Source organism: Symphalangus syndactylus, chromosome 18, assembly GCF_028878055.3.
Source record: "Symphalangus syndactylus isolate Jambi chromosome 18, NHGRI_mSymSyn1-v2.1_pri, whole genome shotgun sequence".
Classification (NCBI taxonomy): Eukaryota; Metazoa; Chordata; class Mammalia; order Primates; family Hylobatidae; genus Symphalangus; species Symphalangus syndactylus.
Genome location: NC_072440.2, coordinates 96,856,539 through 96,874,080, shown reverse-complemented (window position 1 = coordinate 96,874,080; position 17,542 = coordinate 96,856,539). Strand labels below are relative to the sequence as shown.

Genomic DNA, 17,542 nt, shown 5'->3' with positions numbered 1-17,542 from the left:
AATCAGAGAGGAAAAAATAAATTTATGGCTAGCAAAGAATCTTTAGAAATGAAAATGAATTATGGGCCGGGTGCAGTGGTTCACGCCTGTAATCCCAGCACTTTGGGAGGCTGAGGTGGGCAGATCACGAGGTCAGGAGTTCCAGACCAGCCTGGCCAACATGGTGAAACCCTGTCTCTATTAAAAATACAAAAATTAGCCAGGCATGGTGGCGCATGCCGGTAGTTCCAACAACTGGGGAGGCTGGAGAATCACTTGAACCCAGGAGATGGAGGTTGCAGTGAGCCTAGGTGGTACCACTACACTCCAGCCTGGGCGACAGAGTGAGACTCTGTCTAAAAAAACAAAAAGAAAAAAAGAAAATGAATTATGGTTCACCAAACTAAGGCATTCAAAAGGCAATGCCATATTTATTATGATTTTACTGTACATTTTTTGAACATCACCTGTCATACAAAACATATGATATGGTTTAAAGGTAAAAGTAAACCATAAATTTAACAACATATTTAAACATTAGACTAAGAAGAGAGAGATTTTAAATATGGAGTTCAGAACCATGAGACTAACTCATTATTTTAATGAAAATAAAAAGCATTAACAACACTTTTTTCCCACGTAAGCCTAAGGCAATCCACGTAAATAAGGAATTTCAAGAAAATGTGAAAAGCAGAGTTCCTGGGGCTTATCACTAAGTGTAAAGTAGAAAGAAAGAGGAGAAAATCTCTAAAATCAAATTGTAATTTCTGCTTTGACAATGTAGTACTTTTCCTCAAAAATATGTCTGGATGAATATTTTGGATGATTATTTAAAGCAAATAATTCAAAGCATGGAACCTGATGCATAATATTAATCTATATATATATATATATTTTTTTTTTTGAGATGGAGTCTCGCTCTGTCGCCCAGGCTGGAGTGCAGTGGCGCGATCTCGGCTCACTGCAAGCTCCGCCTCCCAGGTTCACGCCATTCTCCTGCCTCAGCCTCCCGAGTAGCTGTGACTACAGGCTCCCGCTACTACTACTACGCCCAGCTAATTTTTTGTATTTTTAGTAGAGACGGGGTTTCACCGTGTTAGCCAAGATGGTCTTGATATCCTGACCTCATGATCCGCCCGCCTCGGCCTCCCAAAGTGCTGGGATTACAGGCATGAGCTACCGTTAATCAATATTTTTAATCTTCTTTAAATGTGAACTAAAAGCATTTTTTTTTTTTTTTTTTTTTTTTTTTTGAGACGAACTCTCGCTCTGTCGCCCAGGCTGGAGTGCGGTGGCGCGATCTCGGCTCACTGCAACCTCTGCCTCCCAGGCTAAAGTGATTCTCCTGCCTCAGCCTCCCGAGTATCTGGGATTACAGGTGTGCACCACCATGCCTGGCTAATTTTTTATTTCCAGTAGAGACAGGGTTTCACCATTTGGCCAGGCTGGTCTTGAACTCCTAACCTCAGGTGATCCACCTGCCTTGGCCTCCCAAAATGCAGGCATGAGCCATCACGCCTGGCCTAAAAGCATATTGTAATATAGAGCCTGAACCTTGTAACTATCACTGATTTTACTGAAGACACTTAAAAATTCATCATGGATTTAACTTAGAAAGTTTCACCTAAAGAAAAATAACACAGTCAAAAACTAAAAGTAAAAACATCTCAAAAGTAACCCCTACAGGATTTTAAAATATCTCTGTTTTAATCTAGCAATCAAATGACAATTATTACTTTTATTTAAATGTAAATCTTGATTTTTTTTCTATTTATAAAAGCCATATATGCTCATTGTAAAAAAGAAAATTTTTCTTTAAAACATGGAAATGTATGCAAAGACAAAGAAAGCCCCACCAGCCTAACCCTAATTACCCCCAACCTGCAGAGATAACTTTATTCAGTGTTTCTTCTTTGATGAAGCTTGATCTCACCCAAGGGCATCTGAAAAGGAGCACGCTTCTAAGCATTGAACTCAGTGTACCACCTTAATGCTGGCTCCTGGCAGGAGAGCCATGCTGCATACATACCCTAGGCTCTGACCTAGCTTTTAGGAAAGCCTGACCATCAGAAAACTGGATCTGTTGCCTTGACTCAACTCTAGGAAATCTTGATGGTTATTCCAAAGTGCAGCAAAAGTATCTAGAGACTTTTTATATCATTCAAAGAGAATCTTGTATAATAATAGAAGTATCTTAAGGTTTCAATTATCACATTTCACAGAACTCACCTTTGATTTTTTTTCTCTTCTCAGTAGAGAGCCTCCAATCAGGATTAAGGTCATCAAAGCCTGGCTAAATATGAAAATAATGACTTCCTGAGTCAACTATGTAAGAAAATCATAAGAAAATCATCAAGAACTGTGGACTTTTTCAAATAAAGAGATGATGTTTTCCCTTGATCTCTCAATTACAACTAACTGAAATCTATTTATTGCCATGATAGTCTGGAAAAGCAATTGTTCTTACACTTAAAATGTGCACATGTACATATTAGGACTTGATTTATGAAGAATACAGCATGCATATGAGCCACAGGATAGCAAGTATACAATCAATACATATGAAAGCAAAATACACTACGAATTCATTCTATACACATGCACACGTGATGAATAAACACTGGCCTGGATACAGATCTTATCCCAGCCACTTATAAACTGAGCAACCCTTCCAGGCGTTGATTTTCAAAGCTTTGAGACTTGACTAGGCAACCTCCATGTTACCTCCTAGTCCTTTTTATGACTAAGAATTTACCAGGTAAAAAAAATATAACCATGCAGTCCTTCCTAAAAATAAATCCACTCGTACTGTAATCTTAGGGCAATATGGTGTCATGCTCATCTTTGAGAATATAACAGCACATTGATATCTCTCAAATATCAATTTGAGAATAAGCCATTACCTGAAAACCTCTTGGCTTAGTGTTCCCTTCTTAGTCTCCAGAATTACAATAGTATGGACAAAGAGTAAAAAAATAGTTGGGGTGCTTATTTGAAATCTGAAATCTAAAAAAAAACATGTTGCTATACTTAAGTCAAAAAACTGTGCTTTTTCATCTAATGCAACAAAATACACATACATGCTTACTATCAATTTTTCAATGGCTCACACTTCAGAGCTATTTCTTTCCACAGCCTGGAAGAACTTCCTATTCTCCACTATTATGGTAAATCACTCAGAGCAGACCCTGAGAACAGAAGACACAGTTTTAAACTTAATCAGAAAAAAAATCACCATAAAAGCCTACTTATATACCAAGGGGAAGAAATGGAGTGTCCTGGTTTACTTAATCATAAGAAAAGATGACTAAGTTTCGAAAAATCATTTAAAAAAATAAGGTACATATTATTGAAAACAGTCAACTAAACTGAAACTTTATTTGGTCATTTTAAAGCACTTGATAATTTTTCAATGCCTCCAAATCACGAGTACCACATACTCCGACCACATGCATGCCACCATGTATTTACATGGCACATGTACCTTCCTACTGACATTTTGGAGTACACAAGGGAAATAGAGAGTAAAAAACCTTAAGCCCCTCAAAGAACAACAATTATGATTCAGCCTTGGGTACATTTAAGGACATACAGATCAAAATGAAATTTGACAAGAAATCTTAAGGAAATTTTAAAATAAACAACTCCCACTTGAGAATTCGAAGTCTGCATGTCTTCGTCAAAGCTAATGCTAAGAAGGAGCACCATGAATAAGCAGTACACATCCACTAGGACCAGGGTCTGCAGTCACCTTGGGACTAGACTCTTCCCTGCACACTGCTTAAATAATGGGTAGCTCCTGTCAATTTGATGTTAAACACAAGGTGAAGATGTGTTCTTCTGCATCCAGAACTCTGTCATACTCATCCCCATATTCCCAGATCCATCACAGTGCCCACCTGTCACAGCAGCTAAATGTCGAATAAGTAAACGAATCAATCAAATTTTAAGTCACTGAATTCTAATTACAATTCAATTCTAACATCTAAGCTATAGGAAAATTATCTGATATAGTACTAGGCTTCCTACACACTCCCAAAAGTGTGATTTCTTCTATTTAGTCAAAACATATTGGGGCCAGACATGGTGGCTCACGCCTGTAATCCCAGCACTTTGGAAGGTCAAGGCAGGAGAGCTGCTTGAGGCCAGCAGTTTGAGACTAGCTGGGTGATATAGCAAGACCTCATCTCCCCAAAAATAAAAATAATTAGCCAGGCACAGTGGCACACTTCTGTAGCCTCAGCTACTCAAGAGGCTGAGGTAGGAGGATCAACTGAGCTCAGGAGTTCAAGGTTGCAGTAAGCTATGATCACACCACCGCACTCCAGCCTGGGCAACAAAGCAAGACTCTATCTCTAAAAAAATGAAAATAAATAAATGCTGAGACAAAAGGAAAAAAAAAAAACAATCTTGCAGTCCCAAAACTCAAGCACACAGAGAGCTAATAAATTAATAGAAATTAATATAATCCAAGATCACATTTGTTAACTACCCAAAGAGAGGTATAGATAAAAATGCCAGGGGCCTTCAAAGGATGAACAGAGAATTTTGGGCATAGGTTTAAGAAAGATGAAGGAAATTCAAGAGGTACAAAGAAAGTTTTATGGTGGTATATTTTAAGACTGGATAAGACTTGGATGTGGAAAATGAATAAAGGAAAACTTTCTAGTCTGAAAGCATAATGTGAACAGAAATACAGAGTTAGGAAAATACAAAGTTTATTCAGGGGAAAAATGCAGAACAGTTTAATAAGTCCAGGACAGCAGGTTTTAATTATCTTGATTTTTGTTTGTTTGGGGGTTTTTAGGGGGGATGTTAATGATATCCTTTTTTATTGAGGTGATCTTCACATAATGTAAAACCATTTTTAAATGAACAATTCAGGGGCACTTACTGCATTTACCATGTTGTGCAACCATCACATCTACCCACTTCCAAAACATTTCTATCACTCCAAAGCAAAACCACTAACCCATTATGCAGTTACTCCCTTTTCCTCTTCCCCTGGACCCCAGGAACCACCAATCTGCTTTCTATCTCTATGGATTTACCTATTCTGGATATTTCATATAAATGCAACCATAAAATATGTGACCTTTCATGTCTAGCATCTTTCACTTAGTATAATATTCTCAAAGTCCTTCCACCATTGTAGTGCATATCAGCACTTCGTTCCTTTTTGTGGCTGAGTCATATTCTATTGTACGGATATACCAGTTTGTTTCTCCATATATCCGTTAATGGACATCTGCATTGTTTCCACCTTTTAGCTGTCGTAAACACTGCTGCTATGAATATGTAGGTGCATGTATTTGAGTACCTGAAGTGTGAGCCATTGAAAATTTGATAATAAGCATGTATGTGCACTGAAACTAGCCTCAACTTACCATCCTTCCACCCCAGGGCCTCTATGTGTGAGGAGACTCAGGATCAGCCCATGCATCACCACATCTGATACCCACTGTAAACTGGTGCTCCGTGGACAGGATGACCAAACTCCCCATGACCCACAAGAAAGCTCCTGGCACCATGTGAATACATTTCAAGAAGCAACCTCCATGCCACTTCTCTGTATTTACTGGGGCTCAGAACATAATACCCCAAAGTATAACAGCATGGCATGTTGAGTACTTTCAACTGAAGCAACTGAAAGGGCCTCAGAAACACCGGCTCTCTGACCTTCTCCTGCCTTCTTGTCTCAAGCCCCTCCTTGTCTCCCAAAGCAAGTCACAGAAACCAGAATTCTTCTTCCCCAAGATGCATCACAGAAACTAGAACTCCTCCCCGAAAGGAAGCTACAAAACCTAAAAAGGTCGCTCTCTCCCTTCTCCCTTGAAGACCCTTATTCCAGAGGGCTCCTGCCTCATAGTAGGGGAAGAATGTTATACAGAGAAGCCAAAAAGAATCTGGACAGACAGGCCTTGCTGGGTTTCCCCTTCAGTCTATCACCATAAGGCCATACCCTTTTGTCCCATCATATTTTTACAAGGCTGTCCATTCTTCATCAAAACTAAGCATAAAAATAGTTTTCCCTGGGACTTTATTTCTTTAATTTAATTTAGACAAGGTTTCTCTCTGTCACCCAGGTTGGAGTGCGGTGGCGTGGTCACGGCTCACTACAACCTCGACCTCCTGGGCTCAAGTGATCTTCCTGACTCAGCCTCCCAAGTAGCTGGGAATATGGGCACACACCACTTTTTTATTTTTTGTGGAGATGAAGTCTCACCATGTTGCCCAGTCTGGTCCCGCACTCCTGGGCTCAAGCAATTCCACCCACATAGAGCTCCCAAAGTGCTGGGATTACTGGAATGAGCCACTGCACCCAACCAGAGTCTTCATTTCTGAAGGTGCCTGTGTCATGTAAAATGTTGATTAAGTAATTTTGTCATGCTTCTCTCGTTAGCCTGTCTTTTGTTGTAGGAGTGATGGCTGTGTCCTCTTATGATGAGTTAGGAGAGGTATCACACCTTTCCACCCCAACAGTTTCTGGCACCCAGCGTGGGGCAGCTGAGACGCCTGACTTGCTCTGGAACCTGCAGACAAAATCCTGGAACAACTGACAAAAGGTGAGCAAAGAAAGGTAAGAAGTTGATTTTTTTTTTTTTTAAACAAAGTCAGCTTTCCTGGATCTCTACCTATAGTGCCTGGTCAAGAAGAGAAGGTAAAAATGTATCTTTATATCTTCCATTCCAAATTCAAGTTACCAAGGAAAATCATTTGTTTTTAAATAAATTTGTTGTGCTTTTCTCTTGTTAACCTGTCTTTTGTTATAGGACTGTCAGCTGTGATCCTTATGATGAGTTCAGTAAGGTATGATGCCTCCCCACCCAACATATTCATGCTACCACATTACTGAAAACAGCCTAATATGCCATCATTTTATACTGCAGCCACAACCCAAAGGAGGATGTTCTAAGAATAGTTATAGGTTTTGTACAGAAAACCTATTACGGCTAAAGTAATGTTTTCTTTAGACTTGAGAATTTTATTTGCTAATTTTTTTTACCACTAAAATCTAAATATAATGAAATCCCTGCCTCCAACAACATAAAAGCAACATTTCAAAGGCTTATTCCTTCCACAAATATTTATTATTATTTATTATGTTAAGCCTAAGAGAGTCTGTGATGAAATATATATTCAGTGCCTATTCTCAAAGAACTCACAGTCTGGTGAAATTGTGAAAACAGCTGTGGATTATATCAAGAGTCATCACATCAACCCACTTACTCTTCATTCATCTACTTAAGATTAGTCCAACACCTACTATGTGTGAAAAAGAAAATAAAACGAAAATGAAGACATAAGTTTGTATTCCATTTCTAGGCCTGAAGAAGTACAAATAGGCAAATAATAAAACTTGAGAGAAAAATTAAGGCTGAAAATGAGATATAAAGATACAAACATAACATATGGGAAATGTTTGAAATGAAAATCACTTAAGCAATTTTACTATATTCCAGACATGAACAAAATTTAATACTCACAGATTTCTAGCCAGATGGATTTTCATATTGACAATGAAAGCCAAAGTATTTAATCAACTCAAAACTGGATATTAGTAAATCAGAATAGGCACTTCCACAACTATCTTTAATCATTAGGTTTTACAGAGAAAATAATCACACAAAGCATATTATAAAAACTAATAAAGCGGCAAATTGCATGAAGAAAGCCCCAAATGAGTTGAATTCACAATTTTGGTAAAGAGGTTTAAGGCTGTGCAGGGTAGCAGCAACGTTAATTTCTTCTCAAGCAACATTTAAACTAAAATTATAAGCTGACTAGTTTAAATATCACCATATCATCGACTTGAAACTAATTGGTTTGTCTACTTATTAGAGCAGCCATAAAGAGAGGTGAAACTCTGCCCTACCTGGCTGATCCAAGCTCACTTGATTATTACTAGGGACATGAAAGAAGAGTAGCTGTCTCACTGTTTTTCAAAGCTTGGGATTTCTCTTTAAAGGATTCCAGTGATGAGTACACACAGACACTTACATATTTGGTAAACAGCTAGCTATATTACACCTCTCAGTTATTACTACTTGCACATTTCTAGGGTCTCTACATAATGAACTGCATGCTCCAGGGGATGTTATTCATATAAACTTCAAGCTGATATATCTCCGTTGCTTACCATTAATATCATATGCTGGTCTCTGATTTACCCAGATAAAAGTCAATACTTCTAAATGTTAAGTACTATAAGTAGATATTCTGAAAAAAGGCTTAACCTATGAAGTCGGGAGACTTGAATCAAAATGGAATCTTGACTCTAACATTTAGTGATCTCAAGTTAACCTCTTTTAGCACCATTCCCATCTACAAAAAATGGTATTAAAAACATTTTCACTTAAGCCATTTATGCCTAGTGTTCCATTATTGGAATGCTAAGCTTGTGGGAGTTATTTATATCCCACTGCTCAAGGTCATGGCCAAGGTCTGATTTTTCACAAAAAAATTTGCAACCTCCAGCATACATGGGTTAATAGGGTTGTTGTGAGACAAATGAAAACTATGCTCTGTAAATAGTCAAGCCTTACTACACAAATACTATTTATTTCCAATAATCCTTCTCCCCAACACTATCAGCTGACCTACGTGCCTTTCCTGAGCTTATCTTCTCAAAATATTAACATGTCATTTTAATCATTTGTTCATAATTTCCCTTGGAAGCCTATGAATATCTTAAGAGCAGGGACTATGACACTGTATTCCCTGCTCGAGCTCTTAGTAGAGTCAATAAATACTTGAACTTCACTATTTCACCATTATGTTATTAAGTAAATAGGAACAATCTACTCTGCTGTACAGTCCTGTTACACATAGACTTTATTATACTTACTATAATACACTAGATTTTAGTAATTCATATGCTAAAATTCAAATCTAAAACATCCAAGTGATTAATTCCCAGGATACAGGTGAAAGACTCAAAGAAACTAAGGTTGTTCAAACTCTTCTTGCTTGACAGAGTTACACCTTCACCCCAGACCCCACTACATCATGAGTACTCTAGATATCTATTAGAAAGCTAAGGGTTTACCAATAAGAGGCTTCCCCAATTATTTACTCTGGCATCTGGTACACACTAACTAGCTCAAGAGTTAAGCATATCTGAGAGAGCTGAAGGAATCTGTATCACATCCACTGAGAAAAAGGATTTGTCTCTGTGTTTTTAAAGATCATCAAATAAAAAGAATCAATGTAAAAAAATTAATAATTATAAAGAGTGATTATAGTCCTCCTAACCTTTTACACACAAATCTTATCTCTCAAATAATAGGATGCTACTAAATAACTAATAACGCAACTATTGTGGGAAAAAATGTGTGTAGTACACTCTGGCATTCGCTAGCCTAATAAATACGTATTCTTCCACTTATCTTTTTGTTGTTTTATGTATTTCTTTCCCACACAGTCATGGAAAGAACATATGCATCAGAGTCAGAGAGGTATAAAATCAAATCTCAGCTCTATTGCTTACTTGTTGCACAACCATAAGACAAAGTGCTCAATAAATAATAAATGTAGTTAGGCTAAATTTTGTAAAAGCTACAAGACGATTGCACTCCTCCTGTACCTTCTTCCTATTAAGCTATACAAGTCTGCAATTAGCATACAGAAAGAAACCAGAGTGTCTGTGAAGAGGTTGAAGCCTCACAGGCGTGTTTACAATGGAATGAAGTTTTGGAAAGTATGGCAGAAATGGTTACATGAAAGTAGGGAGCAGGACAGGAGGATCTAGGAGTAGAGCAAAGCAGCATGATGATCAGACTGGAAGAGATGACAGGTTCACAGAGGAGTTTTCATTTTCACCACAGCCTTAGGGTTTTAAAGGAAAAAAAAAAAAAGAAATAAAATTAAATGCCTTCCATGTTCCCTTCTTTGGACCAAAATTTCCTTTGAGGCTAAAACTGCCTAGGGTCTCATAGGACAGAGTTTGCCCTATCCAGCTAGTCTCCCATATGCTGAACAGCAGCAGGAAAGGGAGGAGTGGCCGACCCCAGCCTGTGCTGTGATGAACTCTGAACCGGGGAAGGGACAGAGCCACAATGGGAATGGTAGTCTGTAGTATCAGGGTCAGTAACTATAGGTAAGCCACTGCTCCCTCAGCAAAGGACACCACGACTCATACAATGTCCTTCGTAATGGCAACTATGTCCATGGTTTTCAGTTTTGTGAGCCCCAAAATCTATTTTTCCAGTTTACTCAGGCATTCAAGGCAAATAATTCATACCACCCACATCAGAAGAAGCTGACATATAATCCTAAAAATGTGTACATTTATAATAAGAGAAACACAACTAGCTTGAGAATCAAGTCGCATAGCTCCTCTGATTGACAGATCAATTTAAAAGTCAAAAGCTCTGAGGACTGTTTCAGCAACAGCGAATCAAAGTCACATCCACAAAATGGATGCTCAACAGCCAAGCTACACAATTCCTCATGAATTATTCTTCCAGACTCTCAGAGTATTTGCTCAAAACACTTTTGCTAAGGCTTGACAACTTCTAGCCTGAATGCCTCTCTTCCTACTACGTACACATTTTTTCAATTTCTGAGGTCCCTCCCTTTCCTGTCCTATTACTTTTCTGATTGCATATGTCAAACTACTGAAATATTTACATTTATTCATTCTCTGGTTTTAAGGTTTTTAGACAACTTTTACTTTTTTTAATAGAACCACTCTAAAAATCTAATCAATGAATTATATTAATGAGTAAAGAGTAATGCATTATTGCAACTAATGACCAAAAAAAAAATGCTAACCAGTCAAAGGTTGAGCATATTCCAATAAGGGCCACAAAAAAAGACGCAACTTATCTTTGCAGGACAAAAAAAAAAAAAAGTCTCTAGATTTTCAGTAAACAAAAGCACATACTAATCGATTTTGCTGAGAATAGCCCTTACACTGGATGTATAACATACTAGGATACACAGAAGATGAAATATTAAGAGTACTTCAGAAATTGATAAATATTTCTACTAGGTGAATAAAAGTACTTTTAAAAAACAGGAAGCCAGGGGGGGAAAATGCCTTTATTATTCAAAGTTTTCACTATTTAGAAAAATGTTGCCCAAATCTAAAATTTCCCAAATACAGAGAAAACATGAGGCTCCTCTCAAACGAAAACAGCTGAATACTTTATCACCATGCATTGATAACCATGAAAAATACAAAGTATCTTTTGGATCAATGAAATGAATAACGCTTTATTTTGAACATAGATATGAAACATGGACTTCGTGTATCGTGCATCAAGAAGTAGAGTCATCCCTCGGTATATGCAGGGTTCCAGGTATACCAAAATCTACACGCACTCAAGACCCCCAGAAGACCCTGCTGGACCCACCTATACAAAAAGTCACCTACCCTATCCACAGATGTGACATTCTGCAAAGACTGTATTTTCCATCAGTGTTTGGTTGAACAAAATCTATGTACAGAGTGGACCCATGCAGTTCAAACCCATGTTGCTCTAGGGTCAACTGTGTCAGCGATATGAAATATATGCCCTATAAAACAGCCTACACTCCCATCCTCAGCCAGCTCTTGAACAGCCAAGTGGAAGTTCTGCTGCCTGACATCCCCAGCTAAATACGTTACACAGTTTTGAGAGTTCACCACCTCAACTCTAGAAAGAAGAAATGAGTCAATTTAGCTATAATTTCAGAGCAGAGAGAAAGATTGTCCCTTTTATTTAGCCACCAAGGTTGTAAGCTGAGGAGCACCTCTGCCACTGAGGACAAATCTAGATCCAATAAGGGAGAAAGAATGGTAAACATGTGGAGACCATATTAACTTGAAGTTGAATGGAAACTAGGGAGAAAATAACTTCCTAAAGCTGTGTATAAGACAAAAAAATAAGAATATCTAAAACAAATAAATTTAAACCAGTGAATCGAGTAAGAAAATAGAAAGCCACTTTCTCTTTTCCTCTGTCATTCTGAAAAAAATTCCTTATTAATAATCCTCTCAATTATGACATTGATCCATTCAGGTCATTCAGGAAATAGGCTCTAATGTGAAAATCTCAAACCACCCACCCAAAGCTGGATATGCCTAGAGAAAAACAGAGTGAGGGGGTGAGAGAAGGAAAATTAATCCTTAAAATGGTAAAATGTAAATGAATCAGAGAGTAAAAGATTTATAATACAAGCTATTTCCATTTGAGGAATTTCTTTAAACCTTTACTCTATCACAGTACATGGCTTTATATGAGCAGACCTTTCTTTCCCCCTGTGAATTTAAATTATAATAGATGTCACTAACTAGTATCACTCTACCTGTCACCACATAACAAAATCATCTAATCCTTAAAACCTATCATTCCGGGACACTAACAAAGAGTTCCATCCTTCTCTATATCTTAGCTACCCACACTTCAGTGAAGAGAAGGTAACTCCCTTCAAGGAGGCCCCAAATAACTAGTGTTGCAAGATTTGAAAAGAATTGTTAACCCTTTTAGGATCTGATCCTCCAAATCCTTGATAATATTAACTTTTGCTGAAATGTTAACATCTCCATTCTGTACTTTTGGAATGACAAAGAGGGAAAAAATGAAGAGTTTAACAAACTCTTTTACAGATTACACTCTGTATACAGAGTGTACTGCATTACAATTCAAAATCAGTCCACAGTATTAATCTATTTTTAATTTATCCCACTGTATACTGATATCATAATTTAAAGGATAGAACAGCTATGGAATGATGAGAATAAATAGCTGTGTGCTATAGTAAAATATCAATAAAATAAAATTAGCATGGTCAATACTCACCCTTAAGAAAGTATCATTCTAATAACCAAGAGACATACCTGCTCATTTTGACTCCATTCCCCTTGTTGCTTCAGAGATGGAATCGCCCAGATGCTCAGTTTCCCTGAGAAGTGAATGGCTGCCAGGAGCATCCCATCTGGAGAAAGGCTCATCTTAAAAATTCCATCCTAAATAAGAATCATAAGGTCAGGGCAAAGGACTTATGGTCAAATATAAATAATTCAGAATTAACAGAATTAAATGACACTTTTTAGAGGTGCCAAGTTATAAATGATCTTTAGTAATTAAGAGTTCCGCCAGCTTTCTATCATTATAAATGTTCTTCAGCATAGAGAAAAAGGCCTCCTGACCTTAAGGAGTTCGTTATCTACTTCAGAGTTATAATTTACATATAACCCAAAACCAAAAATTTGGTTATATTTACACATAACCAAAAAATATGTATGCATTATAAATATATTTCTTCACATATCAATTACCATGAGTTCTCAATACCTTTTAAGGTTGGTCTTGACTAGATTGTCAATTCCTTAAAATTTGGGCCCAGATCTTTACAAGATTTTATATCTACAGTGTCTGAAGTATGCGATGTATCATAAATAGGCCAAACATCATGCCACAGAAGAGAAGGAAAGGAGTAGAAAAGAGCTAGAGGAAGAGTGCAAGAATGATGGAAACAGAAGAAGATAAAGAGGAAGAAAATGGTCCTTAATTTAAGAAACGCTATGAATGTTTACAATTTTCTAGATTTGCTGCCAAATCATCCAGTTTAAGGAATCTGTTACTACAGAACAAAGAAATTTTGTAATGACTGATTTCACATAGTCAACCGAAAGGTACACAGAGGAAGAGTTATCCTTCCAGTCCTTCTTGTCCAAATAACCTCTCTGTCTTTTCCTTTCTCAGATGACACAAACCATATGAGCAGAAATCATATGAGCAGAGACATCACCTGCCACCACCTACAATACACTCAGACGACCTGAACAAACATTAACTGGACAGCTATTTCCCATTCAGGCATTTATTAAGAACAGGGTCCAAGGTAGCCTGCCCACAAAGAATAAAACAGAGACCAGAAAACAGCAGCCCACAACCATATCTCTTCTGAACATTTAGAAAATCTGGCAAAACACAGCCCACATCCCCAGATGACAACAGAACTTGGCAGCAGATGACCTCTTAGAAGAGTTATAAACTTTCCAGTTAGTCAATGCCTGCACCATTCTCTATTATTGCTCCAGTATTGGGGTCAAATATTTGCTACAGAACTGAAAATGAAACATGACTATACTGAAAATCAAAATTATTACACTTGATCCAATTCACTAAATTATATTATCAGCCTGGCCTCTGTAGACATTTAAGTCCTCAAGTCTCAAATGACTAAGGTGCCTTAGCCATCAAAAACAGAACAATTTCAGGAGGTCAGGAACATTGTTGAATGAGTACATAGATGAAAAGATTAGCATCCTCTAATCACTTTACTAAAGACTAAAATTACTTTAACTAGATATAATAGGTTAATCCCAGAATCCCACAATTAAATGTAAGATTGAAATACAAATGCTTGAAAAATGAGAAATAATAAAAGCAAAAGTAATTCAAAGCAAAATTTTAAATCTATCACATCCCTCCCTTTAAGATGGGATCAGAGAAAGAAGTACAAGACAAAGAGCGTGATGCCCTCCCTCCTCAAATTTAAAGTCAATAAGCTCCATGGTTTTGTACAAGGCAGGCCTCAGAAGCACAGATTTTTACCAGCCAAAAGAACTCTGCCCATCTTTCAGATTTCACAAAGGAAGAGATTAAAGTGCTGAAGGGCAAAGACACTTGCCCATGATCACTCGAGTGTGCAGAGCAAAATCTGAACTAGAATGTGGATGTTTTCAATCCCAATTAGGACACTTCCATGAGCCAGGACTATAGTCCTCACCTGGACCCTGGCCTAGTTTCTAGTAGTCACGAGCATGCCCCCCAGCAGAAATTATAGTCAAGTATAATTTATTGTTTTGACCACTTGAATAATTAGTCATGTGTGATCTGTATGGTAATTCCCAGGTATTATAAATGTTCCATTATACAACTCCACTGAAATGCTCTGAAAGCAAGAAAAAAGTTTATGAATCTCTTTAACAACAACAAAAGTACACTGAATAACTTCACAATAGCAATATGACCGAAAGCACTGAATAAATATATAGTATTTTTTAATTTTTAAAAAACTTCTTCCCTCTTGATAGGGTTCAGGACATGCTACCCCAAAATACAGAATAAGTCATGTTAGCATCTGAGAAAACATCAGAGGCAGGAAGGTCATTCTCACCTTCCTCCCACCCTTCCTCCATGAAGCAGGTCATAAAATCTAGGAAGAATTTTCTAACCTTTTGCTAAAAGCAAGTCATGATCCTCATTCTGGAGGGGCCCTCCCCAAACCTGGAAGAAAAGAACATCCTCATCTCTGAAGACAGAGTCACAGGGAGAATGTGAACAAACAGGCCTTGCTAAGTTCCTCCCAATTTACTGCTATTAAATCATACTTATCCAACCATACTTTCACAACTATCCATTTTTCTTCTTCAAAGCTAGCATTAAAAATACACAGGTTGGCCAGGCACAGTGGCTCACGCCTGTAATCCCAGCACTTTGGGAGGACGAGGTGGGCGGATCACGAGGTCAGGAGATCGAGACCATCCTGGCTAACACAGTGAAACCCCATCTCTACTAAAAACACAAAAACTTAGCCAGGCGTGGTGGCGGGCGCCTGTAGTCCCAGCTACTCAGGAGGCTGAGGCAGGTGAATGGCGTGAACCCAGGAGGCAGAGCTTACAGTGAGCTGAGATCGTGCCACTGCACTCCAGCCTGGGTGACAGAGCGAGACTCCATCTCAAAAAAGAAAAAAAAAAAAAAAAAAGAAAAATACACAGGTTTACCCAGTTCTTCGAATCTTCATTTCCTTATGAAAGCTCTCATGTCACATAAAATTTACATTAAATCTATCAATATGTTTATCTTGCTAATCTGTGTTTTGTGATAGGAGCCTCATCTATGAATCTAAGAAAGGAAAGAGAAAAGGTACTGTTCCTCCTCTACACTCACTTCTTTCTTTCCAGAAAGTTAAACAATAAATTGTATTAACTAGAATGTTCCCACTTGCTTTCATATGGTGGATACTGGATCCCCTTAGTTTCATGAGATGCCATGATATCCACACTGCAAATGTAGTATTTCTTTCTTGAACTATCTTATTGTAGAAATTTTCACCTACACACAAAAGTAGAAATTACAGTATAATAAATATCTACATACCCAACCTGCTTCAACAAATATTAACATTTTTTCAGACATGTTTCATTTATCCTTCCCTAATCACCACCATGCCAGAGGATTTTAAAGCAAATCCCAGTCATTATTTTGCTTATAAATACACATCAAGTATACATTTCTTTGAAGTCCCAAGTTATCTATTGAATGTTCATGTGTATGCATAGTAAGACGATAGAGTTATTAGTAGTAATTGGATTGTGGCCACTCAAGATTCTCAAGACACTTAGGTTATGTTGGAAATACAGTGTTTTCCTTCTGAAATAAAACTCTGCTCTTTATTTGTAGAAACCTTTATTTATTTATTTATTTATTAATGAGACAGGATCTGGCTCTGTCACCCAGGCTGGAGTGCACTGGCATGATCTCGGCTCAATGCAACCTCTGCCTCCCAGGCTCAAGTGATCCTCCCACTTCAGCCTCCTGAGTAGCCAGGACTACAGGCATGCACCACCATGCCTGGCTAACTTTTGTATTTTTTGTAGAGGGTGCGGGGGGGCGGTTCGTCATGTTCCCCATGCTGGTCTCAAACTCCTGACCTCAAGTGATCTGCCTGCCTCGGCCTCCCAAAGTGCTGAGATTACAGGTATAAGCCACTGCACCCGGTCTGTAGAAACATTTCTGAATTCCTATATAACATGCAAGGGGGTTCTGGCCCAGGGAATAATTCATTATCCCAACAGTAACCGTGGACCAAAATCTCAAGCCACAGTTAGAAAATCCACGCTAAATTCTATGAACAGAGTCTGTGGTATGTGGGAGTCTGAGTGTCTGTTGGTGAGTAATATGGTTTGGCTCTGTATCCCCACCCAAATCTCATTTTGAATTACTGTAATCCCCATGTGTCAGGGGACGGACCTAGTGGGAGATGACTGGATCATGGGGACAGATTTTCCCCATGCTGTTGTCGTGCTAGTGAGTTCTCATGAGATCTGACGGTTTAAAAGTGTGTGGCAGTTCTGCCCTCGTTCTATCTCCTTCCTACTGCCTTTAAGACCTGCTTTGTTTCCCCTTCATCTTCCGCCATGATTGTAAATTTCTTGAGACCTCCCCAGCCATGTGGAACTGTGAGTCAATTAAACTTCCTTTCTTTATAAATTACCCAGTCTCAGGTAGTTCTTTATAGCAGTGTGAAAACTGACTAATACAGTGGGCAAGGGAGAGAATACCAGAGTTTGTGCCTTGGAAATGGGAGGATAAAAGCAACTATAAATCACAATAAAAGTAAACCTCGGCCAGGCTCATTGGCTCATGCCTGTAATCCCAGTACTATGGGAGGCCAAGGCGGGTGGATTACCCGAGGTCAAGAGTTCAAGACCAGCCTGGTCAACATGGTAAAACCCCGTCTCTACAAAAATACAAAAATTAGCCAGGCATGATGGCAAGTGCCTATAATCCCAGCTACTTGGAAGGCTAAGGTGGGAGAATGGCTTGAACCTGGGAGGCAGAGG

General features: G+C 38.3%; 1 protein-coding gene across 1 annotated transcript in view; it reads right to left on the bottom strand.

Annotated features, from left to right (window-relative positions):
• Positions 1-17,542, bottom strand: part of NBAS (NBAS subunit of NRZ tethering complex) — a 387,713-nt gene that overhangs the window by 300,503 nt on the left and 69,668 nt on the right. The window contains exons 12-13 of the mRNA XM_055254044.2: positions 12,806-12,934; positions 2,209-2,272 (exon numbers count right to left, since the gene is read on the bottom strand). Coding sequence (XP_055110019.2) covers positions 2,209-2,272; positions 12,806-12,934 — 193 coding nt within the window. The remainder of the gene's footprint in view (positions 1-2,208; positions 2,273-12,805; positions 12,935-17,542) is intronic.